We start from the raw sequence: 22870 nt of genomic DNA, 5'->3' as shown, positions 1-22870 counted from the left end.
GCCTACATTTCTTTTAAACTGAAACCATATAACTGCAAAGTGTAGCTGTAAATAGCTAAAAGATAATCCAGCCCATCTTCTTCTTTGTTCTGATTCTATGCTTGATCATAGTTGTTCAATACCTGAAAAGCATTTGCTGAAATCAACAGGTTGGATACAGGCAATGAAAACCATGTATAGTAATGTTCATGTCAGAGACTTTATAATAATAAGAGTTTTACTGTGAGAAGCAGGATTAACTATATCATTTATTAGGTGAAAGAAATAGCAGCTTTAAGCACTGTAATGGAATAGAATATAAATCGGAGCCAAACCAATGAAAGAGCCTCTGTGGTGGGGTGATTTAAGTATTGGGTTAGAACAGTGATGATGAACCAACAGTGATGGGAAACCTGATCGTGTGCGCGCTCATCAGGGCTGCAAACCCGGAAGAAGAGCTGCCCAGGAGACATGTGCGCATTGGAAAATGAACTTCCGGTTTCGCTGCGTGCATGTGTGCCAGCCATCTAGTCTTCTGGTTACCGGCATGCATGTGCGCATGACGATCAGGTGGCCAGCACACATGCTCAAGCTGGAAAATGGAAGACCAGCTCTTCCAGTTTCTAGCACTGCTGCATCCTCAAAGGTCAGCTGATTGTCAAACGTGCATGAGTGCCAGAAACCTAGAAGAGGAATGGGCAATGCCGCACATTCCACGCATGGTTCCACGTACCACAAGTTCGCCATCATGGGGTTAGAACCAGGTTCATGTCCAGCCTTAAACATGAAAATTCACTAAGAGACTTGAGTTAGCCACTGACTCTCAATTCAATTCAATTCACTAAAGTTACTTCTTGTGAGGACAACATAACGGGAGCCTCATATTGCACCTTTCAAGAAAAGATGGGATCTAAATCTAACAATCATTTGTCTCCCCCCACAACCCCCGCCTTCTTTCATTCACGTGTCCATTTCTCAGAGACTACCTGAGAAATCCCTGCAATTTTCTTGGCAAGGTTTTTCAAAAGCGGTTTGCCATTGCTTCTTTCCTAGGACTGAGAGAGATTAGTCTAAGATCACCCAACTAGCTTTGTGCTTAAGGCAGGACTAGAATTCATGATCTCCCAGTTTCTAGCTTGATGCCTTAACCGCTACATCATACTGGCTCATATAACATATAATATTCATATAATCACTCACTATCCATGCCATTTGCTGCCAGCATTATAATGTCTTTGAGTTATTCTCAGTGATGTTTATAGAGTGACCAGCAATGTAATTGGCTATTGAGTGAGTGAGGTTGTGATTTTGCCTCTAAGGAGGAGATCCATATAAAGATCAGCTAAGGGAAAGGCAGCTGAAACACTGTATCTTTCTCTCATCTCAGTCAGCAGTTTATTAAGCTACGGGGGGGGGACTTTAATGTCCATTTAATTATTTGAAAATGGGCGTTGGTTCTTACCTGATACGCTCATTTTCTGGTAAAGACAGCAGCCAGACTGGGTATGCTCCGTCCATTAACCAATCAGACTGAGTCTACACTTATTATGCCATCAGGCCCTCGTGGCTCCTCCCCAGTTTCAGATGAAGGAAAACTGTAGATTCAAGTGAGAATTGTGAGCAAAAAGTGAAAGTCCAGTCACTGTATCTCTCTCCTCCGCACAAGGAATTCCCTCGTGTCACCCATACCAGGGCGGGGCTGGCTACTGTCTCTACTCTATGAGAAAATGAGCATATCAGGTAAGAACCAATGCCCATTATCCTGTTATCGTAGAGACAGCAGCCAGACTGGGACATACCAAAGACTGGCTTGTCCACTAGGGTGGGAAATTGTAAAAACAGTCCGTTAGGGCACAAGTACTTGTTGTAGCACCCTGTGCCCAAAAGCCGCGTCACCCGACGCATACTTGTCCAACTTGTAATGACGTATGAAGACTGTGGGAGACGCCCAGGTGGCCACCCGGCAGACTTCTTCCAAGGTGGCTTGAGTGAACCAAGCCACAGATGTTGCAGCGCTGCATGTAGAGTGAGCTGTAAAGTTTGCAGGGACCTGTATGGATTGAAGTTCATAAGACAGTTTAATACAGGCTCTTATGCAGCTCCCCAGACTAGACGATGAAGCCTGGCGAAAGGAGATGAAGAGAGCTTCCGAGTAGCAGAACAAGGCGGTGCAGTCGATGTAGATCTTGAGGGCACGACGTACGCATGACAGTGTTTTAAAGGACAACAGTTTCAAAGAAGTAGATCTCATAGGTTCAAAGGGTGCGGAAGTCAAAGCCTCTAGGACACGAGGCAAGTCCCAAGTTGGATATCTATGTATGGCAGGGGGACGCAGGTTGGATGCTCCACAGAGAAATCTCTGGATCAAGGGGTGAGAAGGCAGGTGTTCGGATGCCAGGCCGTCCAGAACAGAGGCCAGAGCGGCCACCTGTCAGCGTAGCATGTTAGGGGTAAGTCCCTGATCAAGCCCCCTCTGCAGGAAGTCCAATATCTGCAGAATGGATGCCCTAAGTGGCTCAACAGTCTGGTTGGAACACCACAGAGCAAAAGTCTGCCACGTTGCATAATAAATGCGTTTAGTAGAGCTTCTGCGTGATGCCTGAATAGTAGCAATGACGTCGAGGGAGATGTTATTGGCTCCTTCTGCCATGGAATCCATGAACCTCAAGTAATACCTGAGTACCTGGTTGTTGTCTGCTGTCACAAACAGGTCTAGGACTGGGAGGCTGAACCGTAGTGTCAGTTGATGGAAGAGGCTCAGATGGATGCTCCACTCCGCCGGATCTATCATTGTCCGGCTCAGCCAGTCTGCTTGGACGTTGGAGACCCCTGAGATGTGTTCTGCCCTGTGAGATGACAGGTGAGATTCCGCCCACTGGCACAATAGGTTGGATTCATCCATCAGGAACCAGGAACGAGTTCCTCCCTGTCTGTTTATGTGTGCCTTGGTCATGGTATTGTCCATGAGGACTAATATGTGATGAGCCTGAACTCTGTGGTATAAGTGTATGAGGGCGAGGTGAATTGCCCGCAATTCTAGCCAATTTATGCTGTTTTGGCTCTCTTCGAGGGACCACTGACCCCAAGCCACTAGGTCCTGCATATGTGCCCCCCATCCTGTCAGACTTGCGTCTGTTGTAAGTGTGAGACAGCACAGCTCTCTGAACAAGGTCCCTTGCAAAATCGCCAGGGGCTGCCACCATTTGAGAGAGTGTAATACCTGTCTGGGAAGGGGGACCCGGAGAGGAGAGCTGCACCTGTCGGGCTTTTGATATGGAAGCATGAACCATTGAAGGCTCCTGTTGTGAAACTGGCCCACGGGACAATCCCAAAGCAGGATACCATCTTGCCCAAGACTTGGGAGAGAAGAAGAAGGGATGCCTTGCATAGATGTAGCACCTTCCTGACAAATTTCCTCAGACTGAGAATGTGATCGTTGGCTAGGAACACCTTCTCCGCCATGGTGTCTATCAAGACCCCGAGGAGGAGAAGGCGAGTGCTGGAAACGAGGTGACTCTTTTTGAGATTCACCCCGAACCCGTGATTCTGCAAGGTGTGAATGGTGAGGGCGAGATCTCTTTCTGCCTGAACCAGAGACGTGGACAACAAGAGGATGTTGTCCAGGTAACAGAGAATCCAAACTGGGGATGACCTGATGTGGGCGGCCAGTGCTGCCAGTACTTTTGTGAATACCCTGGAGGCAGAGGATATACCGAGCGGAAGAGCTCGGTACTGGAAATGCCTCTCCCCATAGGAGAAGCGGAGATATTTTCGGTGGTCTATGAAGATGGGATATGAAAGTAAGCTTCGGTCAAGTCTACCGACGTGAGGAAGCCGCCTTTCCTGACCGCCTGGAGGATGGTGTGCAGAGAATGCATTTTGAACCGCCAATAGACAATGTGGCGGTTCAGTGTTTTTAGATCTAAAATTGCTCTCCATCCCCCAGAATTCTTCGGTACCACAAACAGGCGGGAATAAAAACCCTGCCCTTCCTGATGGGGAGGAACCGGTTGGATGGCCTGGATCTCCAACAGGTGCTGAATGGCCTGTTCCATCAGTGCCCTCTTGCGAGGACACCGAGAGATCGGGCATGGCATAAAGTGTTCCTGGGGGAGGGAGAGGAATTCTAGCATGAGACCAAATTTGATAGTTTTGAGTACCCAATCATCTGTTGTGGTCTCCTCCCAGTGGTGGGCAAAGGACGCCAGGCGCCCTCTGATCGGAAGAGAGTCCCAGATAGTCATTTCCTATGTGAAAAATGACAGTTGCCTCCTCCACGGTAAGATTTCTTGGAGGGGATACGCTGTGTTTCTACTGGACCTGTCCTGGTGAGATCCCTGTCTGGGAGTGTAGGATTGGCGTTGTAGATGGGGGAAGGAAGGTCCCCCTTCCGCCGGTCGAAAGGGCGACCTCTTGTAGAAGGGAGTGGGCCAGCTGTCCTGTTTCTTATAGATGGATGAAAAGACCTTGCACTTGTCGTTAGATTCCGTGAGGTACGGGTCTAAGGGATTACCAAATAATTGGGTGCCACTGAATGGGGAGGCTGCTAGACGGCACTTGGTACAGACATCCACCTGCCATGGCTTGAGCCAAAGCAGACGCCTGGCCGTGACCGAAGAGGCCATGGCTTTAGCAGCAAACCTAGCAGCATTAAGGGAAGAATCAGCTGCAAATTCAGCCGCTGCCCTGATCTTGTTGAGATCCCTATGTGATCTAGTGTCAGTAGGAGTGATGCGCTCCTGAAGCTGTTCAATCCAAACCAAGGCCGCTCTGGAGAAAAAGGAAGTGGCCGTAGAGACCCTAACAGCCCAGGCCCCAGCCTGATAGTTTTTGACTAAGGTTTGATCTGACTTTTTCTCCTCAGGTATGAGAACCACCTCAGGGGCTCCAGAGAGCACAGTAGGTGAAGACAGGGTTGCAAACGGTGCGTCCACTGGGGGAGTCTCGAAGAACTTAGTGAGGTCTGGTGCAATGTTGTAGAGACGTTTGTCAAGGTTGGTCGGATGTGGGCTCATGCCTGGAGACTCCCACTGCTTCTGGATGACGTTCAGGAATATCTTGGGAACAGGGATCACCTCTTTTTCCACCGTGGGTTCAGTGAATGGGGTACTGGGACCCTCAGTTGAAGCCGGTTCTGCCGGTTTATCCTGTGAAGTAGAAGCTGAAGCAGAAGATGGTAAGTTAGCAGCTTTAATGGCCTTAAGAAGAAGGGACTTGAAATGATCAGTTTTGAATAATCCGGTAAAGGCAGGGGTATCTGGGGTGACCACCTCGTCATCAGACAGGTCTGAGTCCCGCAGGTTATCTTGCTCCCCGCCAATTGAGGCCTAAGAAGTAGAGGCAGAGGGATCAGGTTGCTGAGCCACAGCAGAAGATTTATGCTTATGGGCATGTGATGGAGCAGGTTGGGGTTGCTGTTGTAGGCCAGCAGCCATGACCTGTTTAATGGTTTCAGCAATGATAGTTGCCATATCAGCAGGAGAGGTGTACATGGTATGGGGCCCCCCAGAGCCATGTGTAACCGGGAGGGAAGCCTGTTCAAAGGTGCGCTCCCTATTGAGAGGGACATCAAAGAAATTGCCTCTGTTGTCAGGTTTCATCGAAGACGAGAACTCCGAAGAAGACAATTTCCCTTCTGAATAGGCCAGGGGGGGGGAGGTCAGGGCCCATGGGAGGCAAGACAGGTGGAGCTGGGGACACCACTTGTTGATCCTCGGAGGGAGGGAGGGAGGGCTGGGCAGTTAGAATATGTTGTTGTTTTGGGGCTCTCTGAAATTCTTTCTCAGCCTGCGCTCTTCTGCCCTGGGAGTCATTTTAGAGACGTTGGGGTTTACTCCTGAGGAAGGGGCCTCTTTGGCTTGCCTCTTCCTGCTATCCATAGCTGGATCAGCCATTTCCCCAAACATAAATCAACACCCCAATGAGATAGGCAACGGTCTCACCCGTTTGCTGGCCAGGTGCTCCTGATCCCGTCCACCTGGGGTGATCCTGCGTTGCTAGGCACTCCAAACGGCTGCTGTAGAGTTCGTGCCTTTTTTAAAGCGTCCAAAATGGCTGACATTTTTTCTCTGAGGCTTTTCCGAGCCTCAAAATGGCCACCACTATCTTCGCAGGCTTTCCCGACCCGCAAAATGGCCACCGATACTAAGTGTGGCCAGGCGATCTGCAGAATGGCCACCGGACTCGCCTGGAACCGCTGGGCGTGAAACGGCTGGCCGCGAGTCCCTCTGAGTGCCCAGAATCTAGGAGCACCGTGGGGAAACAGCCGTGGAACCGTAGCTCGTGAGCTGGCCAATCTGATTGCAAGGCAGGCTTCCTGAGTGAACTCGTGGCCGCAGGCAATCAGACAGCTGAGGAGAGGCATCCAGAGATCAGTTTCGAATTTCCCTCCAATTTGTAGAATAAAGGATTATTTAAGGAACCAATTTAAAGGAACAAGAATTTTTTTGGGAAAAATTCACCAATTAAAGATATAATTAAATAATTTGGAGAAGATCAATTCTCACAGCCAGTCCAGGATGGACTGAGTCTGAAACTGGGGAAGAGCCACAAGAACCCGATGGCATCATAAGTGTAGACTCAGTTCGATTGGTTAATGGACGGAGCATACCCAGTCTGACTGCTGTCTCTACGATAACAGGAAAATAGATTACATCTCCTAAAAAGTTCAAGGTCATCTCTTCTGTGTTCAAATTGAACTTTATCTTCTTTGTTGAAGCATGGCAGCAGTGAGGTTAGCTGGTATTAGAATATAATTGCTGCTGATATCAGAATTATGTCCATTTATTCTTTTGTACAGTTTCTCCAGTGCAAATTGCCATAAGAGACAGCAGACACAAATTTGCATTACATGGGCAGGTATATATATCCCTGATGTGGAGGTTATTGTTCCCATTAAAGTCACCCACAGCATCAGAAATTAATATTTCTAAATTTTTTGCCACATGATGACTCTTTCCCCTTACTGTTACAAATGCCTGAATGTGCAAAGTGAGAATAATACTTTACCTTGAAACTTATTTCTTCTGCTGAAACTCAGCATCCCTCAAATATTCAAGTAATTAAAGATAGGAATTTGCCTTATCCAAGTCATACCATTAGTTCTCTTAGTTTACTAATGTCAGCATTGATTGATAATAATTTTCTAGATCAGTGGCCTCCAATCTTTTGAGCACCAGAGACCAGTTCCATGGAGACGTTTTTTCACAGACCGGAGGGGACATGGTTTTGCATACTGCCTGCATCCGTGGATGGGGCTTCACTTGTTTGCGTGGCCTAGTTTCTGGCCTGCCACAGACCAGGGCTGGTCCATGGACTGGGGGTCGGGGACCTCTGCTCTAGATTTCAAGCAAGCTTGTATTCTAGGACTGAATTTAAGACTTTCTATATGTAAAGTTGATGCTTTATCACAGATACAAGATAAATTCTCTGAAATCAGCATTTCATTATTCTTTCTGGATTGAAATGTGTAAGGAATGTATTGCAGTACAAATACTTACACTGTGTTTTCCTATTATTTATAAATTGCACAGCACACTAAATTATATCCTGCTACATACATACATTATAATTATTTAATTAAATTTTCTCCAGCATCATTTAAATTCATTAAAGTAGCTTAAAATTAAGTATCTCTGATTGCATTATTTTTTTTCCATTTGGTTTTAACACCGAATCACATTGCAGGTGATAAGGCATCAGGCTTTCAGGTCATGATTTGGGCCCTTAAACAAAACCAGTTCATTAAACCAGGATGTTTAAACCAAGGTTTAAGTCATAAGGGACAGATTCAAATATTACCCCAAGCCAAGTGCAAACAAGGAGGCCACTTGGTGTTTATTTCATAAACTAAGACCATGTAAACCTAAAAATGAAGTCTTTTTAAAAGATGATTCTTGATCAAGGGTATTTGATCCATTTCCAGAAAGTTGTCTTTTGGTTTGAAATGTGCAATAATCAAACATTATCTATTTATAATCAACCTTAGGCTGCACAGTTAACCCATTGCAGCAATAGCAATCAAAGCAAAATTCCTACCTGCTAAGGCTTTAATGCGAGACCTCTCAAACAGCCGAGCAGAACTATTCTCATTGTCCCACTCATCCACATCCCAGCGGTTATTAACATCGCTATATTGCTGTTGGATTTCAATGTTGTCAAAGTCTGTTGCTACTGTTGTTGTCATCTTGAATCTTCTCAAGCTGGTCTCAGCATCAGCTACTCCTTATGAAATCTGCAATAAAGAAACAGGGGATTGAGGGTAAATAATTATTGGCATCATTTGAAAGCCTTTAAAAAGAGATAAATGTTTCATAAATAACATCAGCACTATCACTGTAAAGTAAAAGATCAGAATCCTCAGCACTTTCATGGCTGTGCACTTCCAAAGCAGCCTTTGGCTGGGGCAGATCACTGCTGTGTTCCCAAAGAGAGTGTGCAACATGGAGCTTTGACTTCTAGTGGTAATTCTCCAGCTGCAAGTTTGGAGGCAAGCAGCTGGTTTTCACATCCTTAGAATTAAAGATGAGCTGATACTGGTTTTCTCTTCTCCCTTTACAGTATCAATGCCAGATAATAGTTATAAAGAATTCAGTAACATTAAGGACTGATATCTGAGTTTATTTCCTTTCTGCCTTCCTATCCCTAAGGAAGCATAAAGAAGAGCAGCAAAGCAACTAAGGTTGTTGACTGAACAGGGAAATTCTAAAATTCTTTATTAATTGCACATAGCTTGATGAGACTTAGTCATTGCAGGCAGTGTCCATAAAAATAGGGGTTTGAGCCTGTGCAAGTGAGAAGATGAGACACAAGTGATAAGGAGGAAAAAGCAACCTAATGTGTCCTGAGTAGAACACCTATAAATGCTGCTTGCACAGCAAATAAAAGTGGTAAAGTAGAATGGTAGCAAGAATGGATGGGTGAGTGCATTCCAAGTTCTCCCCAATCCCACAAAAACCATACAAATCCCTGAAGAACTCTAAGAGTTCTATCCAACCCAGTTTGAAAAACCCCAGTATAGATTCTTAGGATCACTGTGGTTTTGGCGGGCAAAATCAGTCACTCCTATCTCAGCTTGCACTTACTATGCTTATACAATAGGCTCCGTTTTTATCATCCATTTTTAAATTGATCTTTCAAAATGCTAAGAACTCTTAAGAGTTTTCTGCATCTTTTATTTTTAGTGATCATCCAGATTTTTGCAGTCCTAATTTTCATCTTCATACTGTAGGTGCTTGCATTCTCTGTATTACGTTTATAGCCATATTAGCAGAGGGAGTAATTTAGGATCGCCTATCATTCTTAGCCACTTCTTTTTGACTGAGAAATGTCCCCACAGCATTAGTAATTTGGTCAAAAATTCATTCCTATAATTCTACTTTCACTCTGAAGGCCTAAAAGCTTATGTAGCCAACATTTTCCCCACAGCAGGGACGTGCGGTCAGGGGAGGCAGAGCCTCACCGCTCTCATCATGAAAATAAAAAAAGGGGAAAGAGAAAAAGTGCTGAGGAGCCTTCTGCACACGTGGTCCGGGAATGGGACCACATGTGCAGGAGGGTCCTCTAGCCTCAGCCTCCCTCCTGCACACGTGGTCCCATTCCCTGCCTTCCTGAGTCAACATGAAGGGGACCATGGCTCGTGCTGATGACGTCATCAGCCTCACCAGCCATAAACCTCACCGCACGTCACTGCCCCACAGCCAACATTTCTCATGAGATGTTGCATCTGTTCTCATGTAGAAGTTCTCTGCATGAAAAATATCAGCAAATGTAGAAAAAACACCAAAGGTTGCAGTTGTACAAACATCACCATGTTCTGTATCTACAGAATAACAACTAGTATGCAGATTAACACAAAACTAGATGAAGGAATGAAGTTCCTTGCATAAGGGCATGGCTCATGACTGGCAGTTCAAAGCATTGAACAGAAACTTTCTATGATGCAAGTCTTTAATGCAAGTATCATGTTTTTCATACTAAGACTGTTATATAATTTGAGGAGCATTCAATTGTCTGACGGTACTTTAAAAGTACATTACAATAAAGTGTTCTTGCAGCAAACAGAAAAGAAAGACTTTAGATTTCTTCTTGTTCACTAATTAAATATTTTCCTTTAGGGAAAAGACCCAAATCAAAATGCAGTCAACTGCAAAACAAGAATATTTCAAGATATTTTAAAGAAGCAAGTCTACTCAAGAAATGTACATTAGGAATATGTTAGGTTTAGGGTTTTGTTTTGTTTTGTTTTGGCAAGGTGAGATGGGAATTTTCCTGATAATTTCAGATTGGGATTTCATTTTCAAATGCATATCTTGTGTAAGAGGGGGGGAAATCCAACAATCTAGAGGAATAGACAAAACTCAGCTCTCCGTTAGTAGTGGAGAGAATATATTTTCCCCTAATGCAAGAACTTTCTACTTATAAATAGAATATACGTACATAAATATAATAAAATAAATATAATTTTATTTCTGCATAAGGGAGCACTATTAAAATGTTATCTGGACTTAGTCTAAAGTTCTGCAATACTTCCAATTTAATTGGGAAGAACAACTTCAGAACACAAATTTAGAATGCAAAAACTATACCTGCTGCAATTTGTTAATGCAATCATATGATTTTTCAAGATTGTAGAGATGCTATGAGACTGAATCCTGAAAACAGATGCAGCTACTTTAATGAGTTCCAGGCAATACTGAGTTTATACTCTCCTGATCTTCAAATCATTTCCCCCCAAATCTGAGGAATTGCACTGCTCATTGTCCTTTCTAGCACCTTATTTTGTCCCACTTATAGAACCAGCCTGGGTATTTGGCTATTTCTCCTTTCTGTTTCCTAAAATGGTCAACATGAATCAGGAAGATTAGGAAAACCTTCATTGTCTGGAGTGCAATAGTGAAATATTGACCATAAAAACTACAAAACCAAACTGTTGTTGAGTGATCCAGTTGTGAAATATAAACATCATTCTGAATTACCAAATGTCCTTTCTTTTCCTGACACAATCAGAAATCTTAGTTTAGTTTCCTGACTAAAAAGCTCTCTCTCTTTTTAAATGAGCAGATAGTCTTCAGGCTTTATGACCTTGAGGAGAGAGAAAAAATTCTAAATATAAGGTACTCCTGTCTCTTACCCTTTGCTGCAGAGAGCATTTCTCTTTCTAAATTAAAGCAGTGCTTGACAGTTCACTCATTTTAGTTTTATCAAGTTACTCCAACTCAGTGCTGCATCTTGATTAAATCCCCCATTAAATCATCCTAGACATTGTCCCAAAGGTGCTTTTTCAAAAGCAACTGGACTTTCTTTGTTTTTCTTGAAGATATTTCGCTTCTCAACCAAGAAGCTCCTTCTTCTTCTCCTTCACCTCCCCCTTCCCCCGTCCTCCAGAACTAAAGAAGCTTTTGTGGATGAGAAGCAAAATGTCTTCAAGCAAAACAAAGAAGTCCCACTTGCCTTTTGGAAAAGCACCTTTGGGACAGCCATGACCTGGATGACTGAGAAATTCCCTAGACATTACTAGTGATATGTTCAGTGGCAGGTCCCCTTCCGACTATGGTACTGTGTCTCTAGAATTCTGTTCCCAACAGTGATGTCCTTTTGGCACAAACTAAATATGTTTTTGATTTTTAACGACCCTTGTATGACCTTGTGCCGTAATATTCCCAAGCAACAACTATGCTAGTAGGGGATTCTGGGACATTCAGCTCCAACATTCCAGCAGTCTACCAGGTTCAGGAAGGTTAGAGCATTCTGTTCTGTTCTGCTCTGATTTGTTTGATTTGATTTTATTGTTTCATCTGACCGATACTCCAGAGAGCTTTGGCAGCAAAAAAGCAATTCAAGCAAAACCATGTCAATAGGAATCTTTTTATTCAGAACATTCAAGATTTGTCATGAGTGCTGCAATGTGCAAGCTGGCAAATCTAAACACTTTCTTTTTTTGCTCTAGCTAACTGATGCCACCTACTGACAACTGGATTATGTCACACCAAAGAGCAGGTACAATTTGCCTAGGGAAAAAATCCTTATGGAAGGTCAAGTGAGGTGAAGGAGCCATTGGATCAAGAAATATTCCTAGATTTTACTGGTTTGTTTTAATGCAGAAGAAAATTTTTAATTGCTACTATATCTTATTTTTTACTTTCTGCTGTTGCTATTTTATATCTCAGGTAATAAGAAGGAAAAGATCGGTTCATTTGCTTGCCAGATATTTTTGTTTTTGCTTGCATTCATTTATGATGCAAACTCTTACCTAGCATAACATTCTTCAGGAGATAGTAATATCTACCTAACCAAGAGCCAACATGGAAAGCTGGATCTGGTATAGTTACCATTTGGATTGAATGGAATACATGTCCAGAGTTGTAGGTTAGACTGGGAAGTTGGGAAAAAAAGAGTTTCTGTTGTTACCAAGAAAATTTCATGGACACATTTGCGTATTCATTAGGAACTGAATTTGATAATCTGGAAAGTAAAAACGCTTAAAATTCCTTGTACTGTATTCCAGTTTTATCTGATCTGGAAATTTCTAATGAAGCACCTTGTTCTTTCCTCTGAAATGCATATTTGCTTTAAACTGCAATTTTACACGACAGGATTGAAATTTCCCACAGAAAATACTTCACTGTCAGCATCTTCAGCCTGTAGGTTGTTCTTTGGCTGGGAAAGAGAAGGCAACAATGGGAGAGGATTATGTAACTGCGATTAAGCCACCTGATAAGAAGGTTGCTGAGCAACCCTGGCGATTCAACTGTTTGCCTAGGGCCTTATGGAAAGCCGATTGCATCAGTGGTGCTTCCTTAGGCTGCACTGAATCTCCAGCAAGGAATTTCATGCATTAAAAACACAACTCAAAGTGACTGTCTTCAACTTGTTACTCAATGTTACTTGTATAATAGGAATAAAAGCCATATCTTCATTTAACTCAAATGAACAGTTAGCTGCATCAATTTAACACATTCTGATCAAACTGCACAACCCACAGTGTTCACTATGGTGTTCTCAAGACCAATCCTTACCTCACAATATTAAGTATTCAGTTTTTACCCTGGCCTTCCCGCTCATACCACGCTCAAAAAGGAGAGAATGGCACATTTGCCAACATTCCACGCTGGCATCGTTTGAATTACACATTGCCTAGTAACCAGCTCGTCTTACCGTTAGATGGCATGAGACAGTTGTCTCAAGCAGCTGTGACTGGGAACTAACTGGCAGGGAGCAGCTAATTCCCCTATGCAAACTTGCTACTCTCCAGTAGGGTGGAAAAAGCTGTTTCATCCCCAAACCAAAATTCAACTGTTAGCCTGATTTCAAAGCATGCTAGGTCTTCTTGGCACTCTTTCAGATGGGTAGGGAATACAGCTCTCAGGAATGTAAACCAAAAGCTCCTTGTGTTGGCTGAGAGTATGGTCTCAGGACATCTAGAGGGCTGCAGGAGGTCATTTTAAGTACATTCTACATAAAGTTTGGACCAGTTTAACCTAGGGCCACCATATTGTGGCCTTTATTCCTTTATTTCTCCATTTTTGGATGAAAGAGTCATATTTACTGTGATTGATGCATAATTCCAGATGCTGTATGATTGAAAATAAAACAATTTGCTATGCAACAATTTACCAGTTTTTCATTAAAAAAAAAGGCAGTGTGGGAGGGATATGCCTGCATGTCAGGCATATCTAGTTTGTTCTCCGGAATGAGATAAACCCAAGGAGCCTTATAGAAGTATTTCTCCCCCAAGTCAGCCATAATTTTATTTCTCTTGCAGTTTTTATAGCTCAGAAGACTATATGCTATAATAAATTACATTTGGTTGGGGGAGAGACATTGAAAGAAGGGAAAAACAGTGCCCTTTAAAAAAAAAGTAAACCAATCATTTTGGAATATTTTGTTCAGCTAAATATATATATATATATATACATATACATACATACATACATACATACATACATACATACATACATATATATATATATATATATCTTGAGGAATGTTTTCACAGCAGACATAGGGGAAAACCCATTTCAGCACTGTAGCCTAACAATATAGACTTACATCACTTACATAGGTGTTTCTGCCCCCAAAAGAATCCATGCACAGAGAATAGCAAATAGCAAAGAGGAAATGGTTTGTCCAGCCTGCTATCTGAAATGCTGAATTCTCCATCTGCTATCAAGAAAGTTAGTGCATTTTAAATAAATAGCAGCACTAAATGTGTTAATTACAATTTGGAATCCTGAAGCACCACCAAATAGTAAACCTATTCTTTTGGAGGCAGACTGATTAGGTACTGTAGGTAAGTACATGTACAGTAGGTGAGGTTATGTTTTTCCTACTCTACCAGGTTCCTCACCATAAATAATTGCCTTCTTCAGAACAGATTCCATAGCACTGTGTGTATGTGTGTAAGTATGTTTTAATATCTGTAGTTTCTGTAATAAGTACTATATATTTCAAGGATAGAGAGGCAGTGATTTAAAGTTGCTTGCTTTAAAAACATCTTTTGTCTGACATTTATTTTCTGTTGGATGAATTTTATTCTCATTCAGTGGGTGCTGTGTTTGCACATAACAACAGGAATTTGGCAGACCCTAGAATGCTACATAAAGGCATGGGATTGTGCATGCAGTTCATTTGGGCTTGCTTTACTCTTTCCTTCACAGTAGAAAAACAAAACAAAGAAGCAGGATCATAAACCAGAAATATACCAGGGATTATCATTGACTTATTTATTGTTTGGATACATAGCCAAACTAAATGAATTTGTCCTAAATAGTGAGGTGGGCATTATATAAATTTAATAAATACATAAATAATAAATAATTTTGCAATCTTGTGTCTACTTAATATTTATTCAATGCCCTACATTTAATTCATTATTTGGACTCATATTATTTACAGACAGAGAGCTGTTTGGGGAATCCTACTGATTCTGAATTAGAAATGAAACTATTTTCACTTTTTTTTAATAAAACCATATTGTTTTTACCAGTATCATAGTAGTACTGGTTAGATAAATTTTCTATACTTCTTTTGCAAGCTAATTAAATTCTCTATTCTTGGGAGACTCATCCATTTCTTCCATTCAGACAAATTTCAGAGATGGGAATGTTATGTTTTAAATGCATATAGTTATGCTAAAGGGAATTAACCTTTAGATGATCCTGACTGTTAGATTGTACTAAAGTGAAACTAACCTTTACATGATTCCAACTGTTGGAAGGAAGTTCAGAACAATTATATGGGGAGCAGGTTTTTTCTAGTTTATGATTGGTTAAGGCCCTGTGAGCCTAGAGCAGTAATGGCGAACCATTTTCTTATGGCTGCCAAAATTGTGTGCATGTGCTATCGCATGCACAAGCATACCCATACCAATTCAATCCTCCCTGCCCACCTGAACACGCGCTGTGTAATACGTGGTGGCTCAGTGGCTAAGAAGCTGAGCTTGTCGATCAGAAAGATCGGCAGTTCGGCGGTTTGAATCCCTAGTGCCGCATAACGGAGTGAGCTCCAGTTACTTGTCCCAGCTTCTGCCAACCTAGCAGTTCGAAGGCATGTAAAAATGCAAGTAGAAAAATAGGAACCACCTTGGTAACAGAGTTCCGTGGACCTTTGGCATTTAGTCATGCCAGCCACATGACCCCGGATATGTCTTCGGACAGCGCTGGCTCTTCAGTTTGAAATTGAGATGAGCACTGCCCCCTAGAGTCGGGAACAACTAGCACATATGTGCGAGGGGAACTTTTACCTTTACCTTTTAGGTCAGGAGACAGACACCATAAGGATTACAGTTAAGCTATTTTATGATTGTGGGGTATAACAACAGAATTTTGGATTACCCATCCATTCCTTTATCAAGGTAGTAAGCCCCTAAATTTGAATTACAGAGACTGAATTAAATATTTAATATCGCCAACTCATTAGTGTGCTTTTACAAAAACAAGGGCATACATATAAAGATTTCCCTTGATATGAACGCAGACAGGGAGTATGGGCATATGGAAGCAATTGATCATTGGCACCAAGTCTATGTCTTAGTTGTTTATTTAGTTGTTCAGTGCCCAACCTGCTGATTTCAGCAAGTGCTTTGTAGTAACTGGTCAGCTCTGATCAAACACATCAGAATAAAGCAGGAGGCAGACTGAATTACCCCTCATCTGCCTAGAGATGCACTTTCCAGATATATTAAGAGGACCTATTTCTGAAAAAAAAGGCTTTAACTGAACTATGTGGTAAACATTTTTTCCTGCATTTCTACCAGGTTATATACAGTAAATATGGAAACCATTATTTCCTTGTTTAGCTTCCTTTCTATGTGTTCGTAATTATCCCCGTTTTACAGTGAGAGGATGGAGTGAAGCACAGAGACTCAATCATATACCTGAGGTACCTAGTAAACCCACTGGCAGAAGCCTACAGCTTCAGAGGCATTTATTTTTAGCCTGATTAGCCTGAGAGGATTTAAAATCCCACCTAACTGTCAAGTAGATATTACAGTTGTAATGGGCCTGTCACCAAAAGCAGCATCTTTATGTCAAGCAAGCTCCATAAGAGGCTCTGTAGCTGCAAGCTTTTACTGTGTGATCAATTTTCTTCTGTTGTAAGCCTGTGAGACCATGATAGCAGCCATGGGACAAGAATTCTGGAGAAAGATCATGTCAGTTAATATTGACAGCTGCGGTATTCAAGCTAATTTTTTTCAATGATGACACAACACTGTGGATCACTTTGTCCTAAATCTGTTCTAGGTCTCCTCATGTATAAAGTTTAGATGCCTCCTGAAGTCTTACATTAGTTCAGTGATTATACTGCATTAATTTACTGTGTCCAGATTATTATTTATTTCTTCAGTTTTAATCTGCTGCCATTTTATGCTTAAAATTATTTCTAGTGTTTCCTCTGATATGTCATCGTCTTCTTTTTTTTTTTAAGGCTTACAGGTCTTTTATCAACAATACTCTCTTCCTTAGTCTCTTGAGTCCAGTGTTTACTGATTTAAGAGAGGTAACTGAGTGAACAGGAAACATTTGCTTTACAGACACCTTCCTGATTTGTATTTTTTTTAAAAAAATATACACATGATTATCACAAATGCTGATTCAGTTTTCGGATCTGAAAATAGTAATTTCCTATCTTCCGGAAGAGTAATGGAATAGGGATGTCTGCAGGTGTGGTTAAAAAAAATCAATTTGGTGGCCATGACGGTGATGAAAGTTCCAGCCATAATTGTGAGTTACACATAAAAATGTGTGGAGCTTTGATTGCACAATTACAGTTGCCATCTTGATTCTGTAGATACACCTGAATTGGATGGTGTGCAGATGCCTGAAATCGAGCCTAGTAGCTTTGAATAAATAGCGGTCATCATAATTAATATGCAATTCACTTCCTATTCTCAGGCTCAGCTGGTCTTGTCTGTCCAATGCTAGACTTGTAAGTACAGTATTAACTGTGATGATATGGAAAGAAGCTACAGAATGGGAATCCCATAGCATTATATTCACCAGAGGTGTTTGACAAAAGCACATTCACATGCTGAGATTCTCACTGAACTGTAATTTTTAAAGTGACAGAGGATAAATTTCTGAAATACGTGAGGGCAATTATCAGTTTACTAATATTAATAAGAATTAAGTAATTTTGTTTTATTTTTGTCCAGGTTCTGCTAACTTTTGTGTGGCTTTCATGCCATTCAAAGGCAGACTCTGGTCCTTATCTTGAAAACAATGGTGTACAATGACCTGAAGGATTTCCACATGGGTGTCTATTCAGGCATGGGTCAAGCTGTAGTTAAACAATAGTAATGATCTATTACAAAATAATAAATAAAACAAATCAGTAATGAAATTGTTCCATTTCTTTGCTTCTGCCATAATCAGCATTAGCTAAATGCTGCACTTTGAGATACCTTGTAACACAAGAAGAGAAAGTTCATAAGAAAGACATTTCTAAACCCATATACTTCGAAGTCTGTGTCAAATAATGAAACGGTCTCCATTCTCTTGGCATCTCCTCAAAACAAAATGAGAGAGAGAGAATAAATAAATTATAAGAAGTGATTGAGAGCAATGTTTTTTTCACACAGCTTTCAAAGGCTATTCCCAAAGGGTGGGACGTGTATTTACTTTCACAAATAAGCCAAACTTTAGTGAATTTTATCTGATAAGAAAATAAGCAATTTAATATAAATCATCTGAGAATACGTTGAAGAAAAACACACAAATGTATATTTAAAACTTTCACTGAATAACTTTGGTGAATCAAGCAGCTGGTGTTTCAAAAGGAAAAGGTTATAGTTGCTGTAATTCAGTCTCAACCACATCTGGATTTATTTCACAATGCTCTCCTTCAATTTTGAAGGAGACAATTTGGGCAGCCAAGTAGCTGCTGAGTATCAAAACTAAAAGACTTCAGTTCTATGTAAATTATCTGTTTCTTAATGAATCTACCACTTAGCCAATTGCACTTTCTTGAGTTGTGGAATAGATAACATACAGACATCAGAGGACAAAGGAGCTTCCATCTAACTACAAACAGCTAAAGTTAAAAAAGGGCAAAGGATAGCTGAGTTCTAAACTAAAGACATAAGAGTGTAATATAATCCACTGTCCAGTGTTATCCACTGGAATTAATTGGTATTGCCCCAGGCCACAACCAAAAGCAATAGCTTTCCACCCAAGATAGCAGGATCAGCAAAATATTAGGTAGATATCATGACCGCACAAGCTGTCAGCTAGTGAAGCAGGCTGCACATGAAGAGGTGACTTTTTCTTTCACTGGAAATATTCATGGTTTACTTAGAGATGACATGGATCTTTTCCTGGGCTGAAGGAAGTTGAACTAGATCACTTCTATCATCTCTGTGATTCTATGACCTCCGAAGTAGTCTTATCTTCTAAGTATTATGTAAATTTATGTGGACCTACCTTACTTACTAGGAAAATGTTGTCAACCTACAACTTGTTATTATGCAAACAAATGTTCACCAATTAATTGATTCAATATTTCCTGAAATGTATTCTACAAATATGTTGAGTTTTAAATTCCTAGGAATTCCTTTGATGATGCTCATCTGCGATCTAATTCCAATTAGGAAAGTTGAAGTCTGAATAAATCTGGAGGGGACTATGCTAGGTTTGCGAATGATTGGTTAGAGAAACTGATTTTTTATAAATAAAGAAAAAATAAATATGTGCTGGAGTATAAGGAACTTGCTAAATTTCATTCTGCTGAGATTCCTCAAGTCTCTGAAACTCCCTCCTGAAGAACTGGAGGGAACTTCAGAAATTGAGAAGGAAATGGAACTGGAAGATTCAGAGGGAGAAGAAAATTGCCTATGTGTCGCTAGGAGTCAACACCAGATAGCATATAATCATTAAATTTTGAGGTAGCAACAAAAACATAAAAAGGTAATAGATAATACAATAGTATTAATTATTTAAGAAGTAGAGAGAAAGAAATTAAAAGAAGATAAGCCTCATTGACAATAATAATAGCAATTAAAAATGTCCTAGGATGAAATTAGTTGATCTTAAGAATTTCTGATCTGCTAAATATTACCTCCTTCCTGTAGTGACACTGCCAAATAAACAGGCCAAGAATGTGTATACTTCTAATGAATCTGGCTCCCACTCTTAAATTCTCACTCTTTTTCCAGCCTAACCTTGTTAGGAGGTTTTCTTCCAAATTCTTCTTTAATGGTTAGTAATAATGGGAAGCAGCTGTGTTCCTTAAGTTGTGATGAGAAATGGAAATACAGAAAGATGCCATCTATATAAAAAGCAGATTTGCTACAAATTGAGAATTATGTTAGTCTGCAATATTACAGTAAGTAATCTGGGAAATAGTAATATAAAGTTTTCTTGAAATAATGTTAATACTGCTTTAGGGAAATAAAATAGACTTCCCAAGCTATTGCTCCCAGTCCCTGATCATCTTTAATGCCCTTCTCTAAATATGTTCCAATTTCCTTTAATCTGTTTTAAGTGAGCCAAGAGCTAGACCTGGTGTTCTAGGTAAGATCTGACGAAAGCAGAATGGATTGGAACAATTACGTCTGATGATTTGGAAGTATATTCCTGTTGGTGCCTAAAGTGGTATTGGCTTTTTCTTTTTTTGCAGCCCCATCACAGTGCTGGCTCATACTCAGTTTGTAATTAAAATTATTCCAAGAAGTATTTCTTTATGGAAATGAGCCATTTTATTATATGTTATAACTTTATATTACATTTTATTTCCAAAATAAATATTATTACCAATTCATCTATGGATTGGTCCTGTGCTTCTACATCTGATTTGTGTTGCCTTAGATCTTCATCTTTCTTAAATTTCTTTTGGTTACTTATAGCTCATTTTCCAGCTTATCAAGATCATTTTGTCTTCTACAACATTAATTATTGCACAAGTTTATATCATCTGCAAATCTGAAAAGCATTACAGTCTCAGATTGGTCTGCAATTTGTTAGATTTTCTTTCCCCCCATTTTTGAATAGATGTAATTTTGTCATCTTCTAGTCATCTGGCATTTCACCAGTTTTGCAGGATTTTTTAAAAGATACTATGTAATGGTTCAGCGAGCCCATCATCTAGTTCCATTGGAACCCTAAATAATCTGATCTTGGAAATCTAATCTTATTCAAAGTAATACGGCAACAATCTCAATTTTGCTCCTTCATTCTGCTCTTCACAATTCCCTATTATGTGTAGAAAATATATAGTAGGAAATACCATGCACATGCATTTCCTCTTCCCTGCCCCCACCTGCATGCCTCACATTTCTTTCCAGCCAGCTCCTATCACAATTATTATCTCTCCAACTTCTACTTTCCCTTGGAGACAAAGATATTGCAGGCTATACCAGTTAAAGAAATACCATTCACAAACTTCACATTCTATAATGCCACCACCTTTCTTACTTTCTTACTCATCACAGCCTAGCCTTTTTGTTTCTCATAGTGGCCACCCAGATGCTCTGGGGCTGTTTACAAGCAGGAAAGAGAGAGAGAGAAAGGCCATTCTTCTGTCACTGTTGCATTGCAACCAAATTTGGAGATTTGCTGGCCTTAATCGAGAGGTTCAAGATTAATAACCCTTGATAGATCTGTCCTCCATGAACACACCTGTTTCCCATTTAGAGATCATGTAATGAATACCACAGCTTAACTGTTCACCGTCTTAAATACATATCTATAGAAAATCTCGATCATCCAGGTCATGGTTGTCCCAAAGATGCTTTTTCCAAAAGGCAATTGAACATTCTCAATGTTTTCTTTGAAAACATTTCACTTCTCATCCAAAAATATTCTTCAATTCTTCAAGAAAATCCAGAAGCCTTTTGGAAACAGCACCTTGGGATATCTTAAATACAGTACTTGCTTTTGCTTGTTCTAAATCATCCAATCAGCTTCACTGGATGGCAAAGACCTATTTTTTTTAAAATTGAGAAATGGAAGAAAACGATTTCCTGTCCACTTTTTCTATGTCATGCAGAATTTTATGTCCCTTGATCTTATCCTTCTTCAGTGGCCTTTATACCAGGTCATCGACACCCTAACTTTTTGAGGTAAGAAATGCATTATTTTCTCTCTAAAAATTCCGGATGTACCACCCTGCACATGATTGACCTTATACCCTGTTTTCCCCAAAATAAGCCCTCCCCAGATAATAAGCCCAATCGGGCTTTTGAGCACATGCGCTAAAATAAGCCCTCCCCGAAAATATTGCAACACAGCAGCAGCCATGAGGTGATCTCGCTCGCCGCCTCCTGCACCTCAAAAATAATAAGACCTCCCTGAAAATAAGGCCAAGTATTTATTTCGGGGGTCAAAAGAAAATAAGACCCTGTCTTATTTTGGGAGAAACACGGTACTAGTTACCACTCTGCCCGTGATGTTAAATTTGAACCTATACTTCTGATAGTGAGATTTATTGTTAACATAATGATTGAAAATTTAATGAAAGTGAAGTTCCTGAGATACTGGTAAACTTCATCTGGATCACACTTCACTAGAGTTGGAAGTTCTCAGCAGGTTGCAATGCCTGATCTATTTTGTTGATGCCTAAAAGGCAAATAAAGTTAGTCCTGCTTAATGCTTGGATGAAAGATTAGCACGGTATATTAGGGCCATAGCTAGACAGAGAAATCAGCAAAGATCCTGGAAGAAAAAAAGGGTAAACCACTTCCATATTGTTGGAAGTACAGTCATCTGAAGCTAATTAAAGTTTGAAGCAGACATTTACTTTACGACTGAAAGAAAAAATTAACCAATCCAAGTGTCTATTCCAATTTACTCAGTTTTCAACTTCTACACATATCTAGGAACTGGAATGAATTTTTATGAAAATATCTGCACTTTGCGGAATATTGTGGTACAATTTGCAACTTGAAGAATGGGCACAAAAATGTATTGTTTATGTCTCAAGGCACAAACAATACACTTAGTGTGAACTGAAATGAACAGATGCATTTCTGAGATGCAAAATATCTGCTTATTTCTGATTTAAAGAATGGATATTTGGAGGGGTGAGCAATGATATCTTTTATTGGAAGGTATCCAATTCAACAGCTGCATTACTTTGTGTCTTCTACAAACATGCTTGGAGTTAGCCAAAATGTCTATTTATGCTGGCTGACATCCAAGGTTTTATTATTATGTACTCTTAGTTCATAGTGAGAAATGTGAGCCAAGAAGAAAAATACACCCACTGAAGTTTCATAATTGGGGACATATGTTGTGGTTTCTGTAGCTTTATCCAACAGCCAGGTTATCACATATCACTTCAATCACCTGTTTGCATTTCAAGGGCTTTTTTTTCTTTAATAACTGAGCTATGTCAGCTATGCTCTGCAAACATTCTAGACTGTCTCATTCAATAGATAATGCAACAACTTATTTTC

The 22870-nt window shown here is 40.6% G+C and overlaps 1 protein-coding gene and 1 long non-coding RNA gene across 3 annotated transcripts in view; one reads left to right on the top strand and one right to left on the bottom strand.

The window, feature by feature from the left end:
• The window catches only part of LOC309387025, a 317032-nt gene extending 311461 nt beyond the window's left edge, over nt 1-5571 (top strand). Inside the window, exons 2-3 of the long non-coding RNA XR_014174528.1 lie at nt 5333-5371; nt 5444-5571. This is a non-coding gene — a long non-coding RNA (uncharacterized lncRNA). The remainder of the gene's footprint in view (nt 1-5332; nt 5372-5443) is intronic.
• The window catches only part of SPTBN1 (spectrin beta, non-erythrocytic 1), a 202793-nt gene that overhangs the window by 127485 nt on the left and 52438 nt on the right, over nt 1-22870 (bottom strand). For both annotated transcript variants that reach the window (XM_081943073.1, XM_081943074.1), the window contains exon 2: nt 8017-8212. In XM_081943073.1, coding sequence (XP_081799199.1) covers nt 8017-8164 — 148 coding nt within the window. In that variant the 5' untranslated portion in view covers nt 8165-8212. The remainder of the gene's footprint in view (nt 1-8016; nt 8213-22870) is intronic.

Source organism: Natrix helvetica, assembly GCF_964273705.1.
Source record: "Natrix helvetica genome assembly, chromosome: 2".
Taxonomy (NCBI): domain Eukaryota; kingdom Metazoa; phylum Chordata; class Lepidosauria; order Squamata; family Natricidae; genus Natrix; species Natrix helvetica.
Note: the sequence above shows the minus strand (reverse complement) of the source record. Positions and strands in the feature narration are given on the sequence as shown.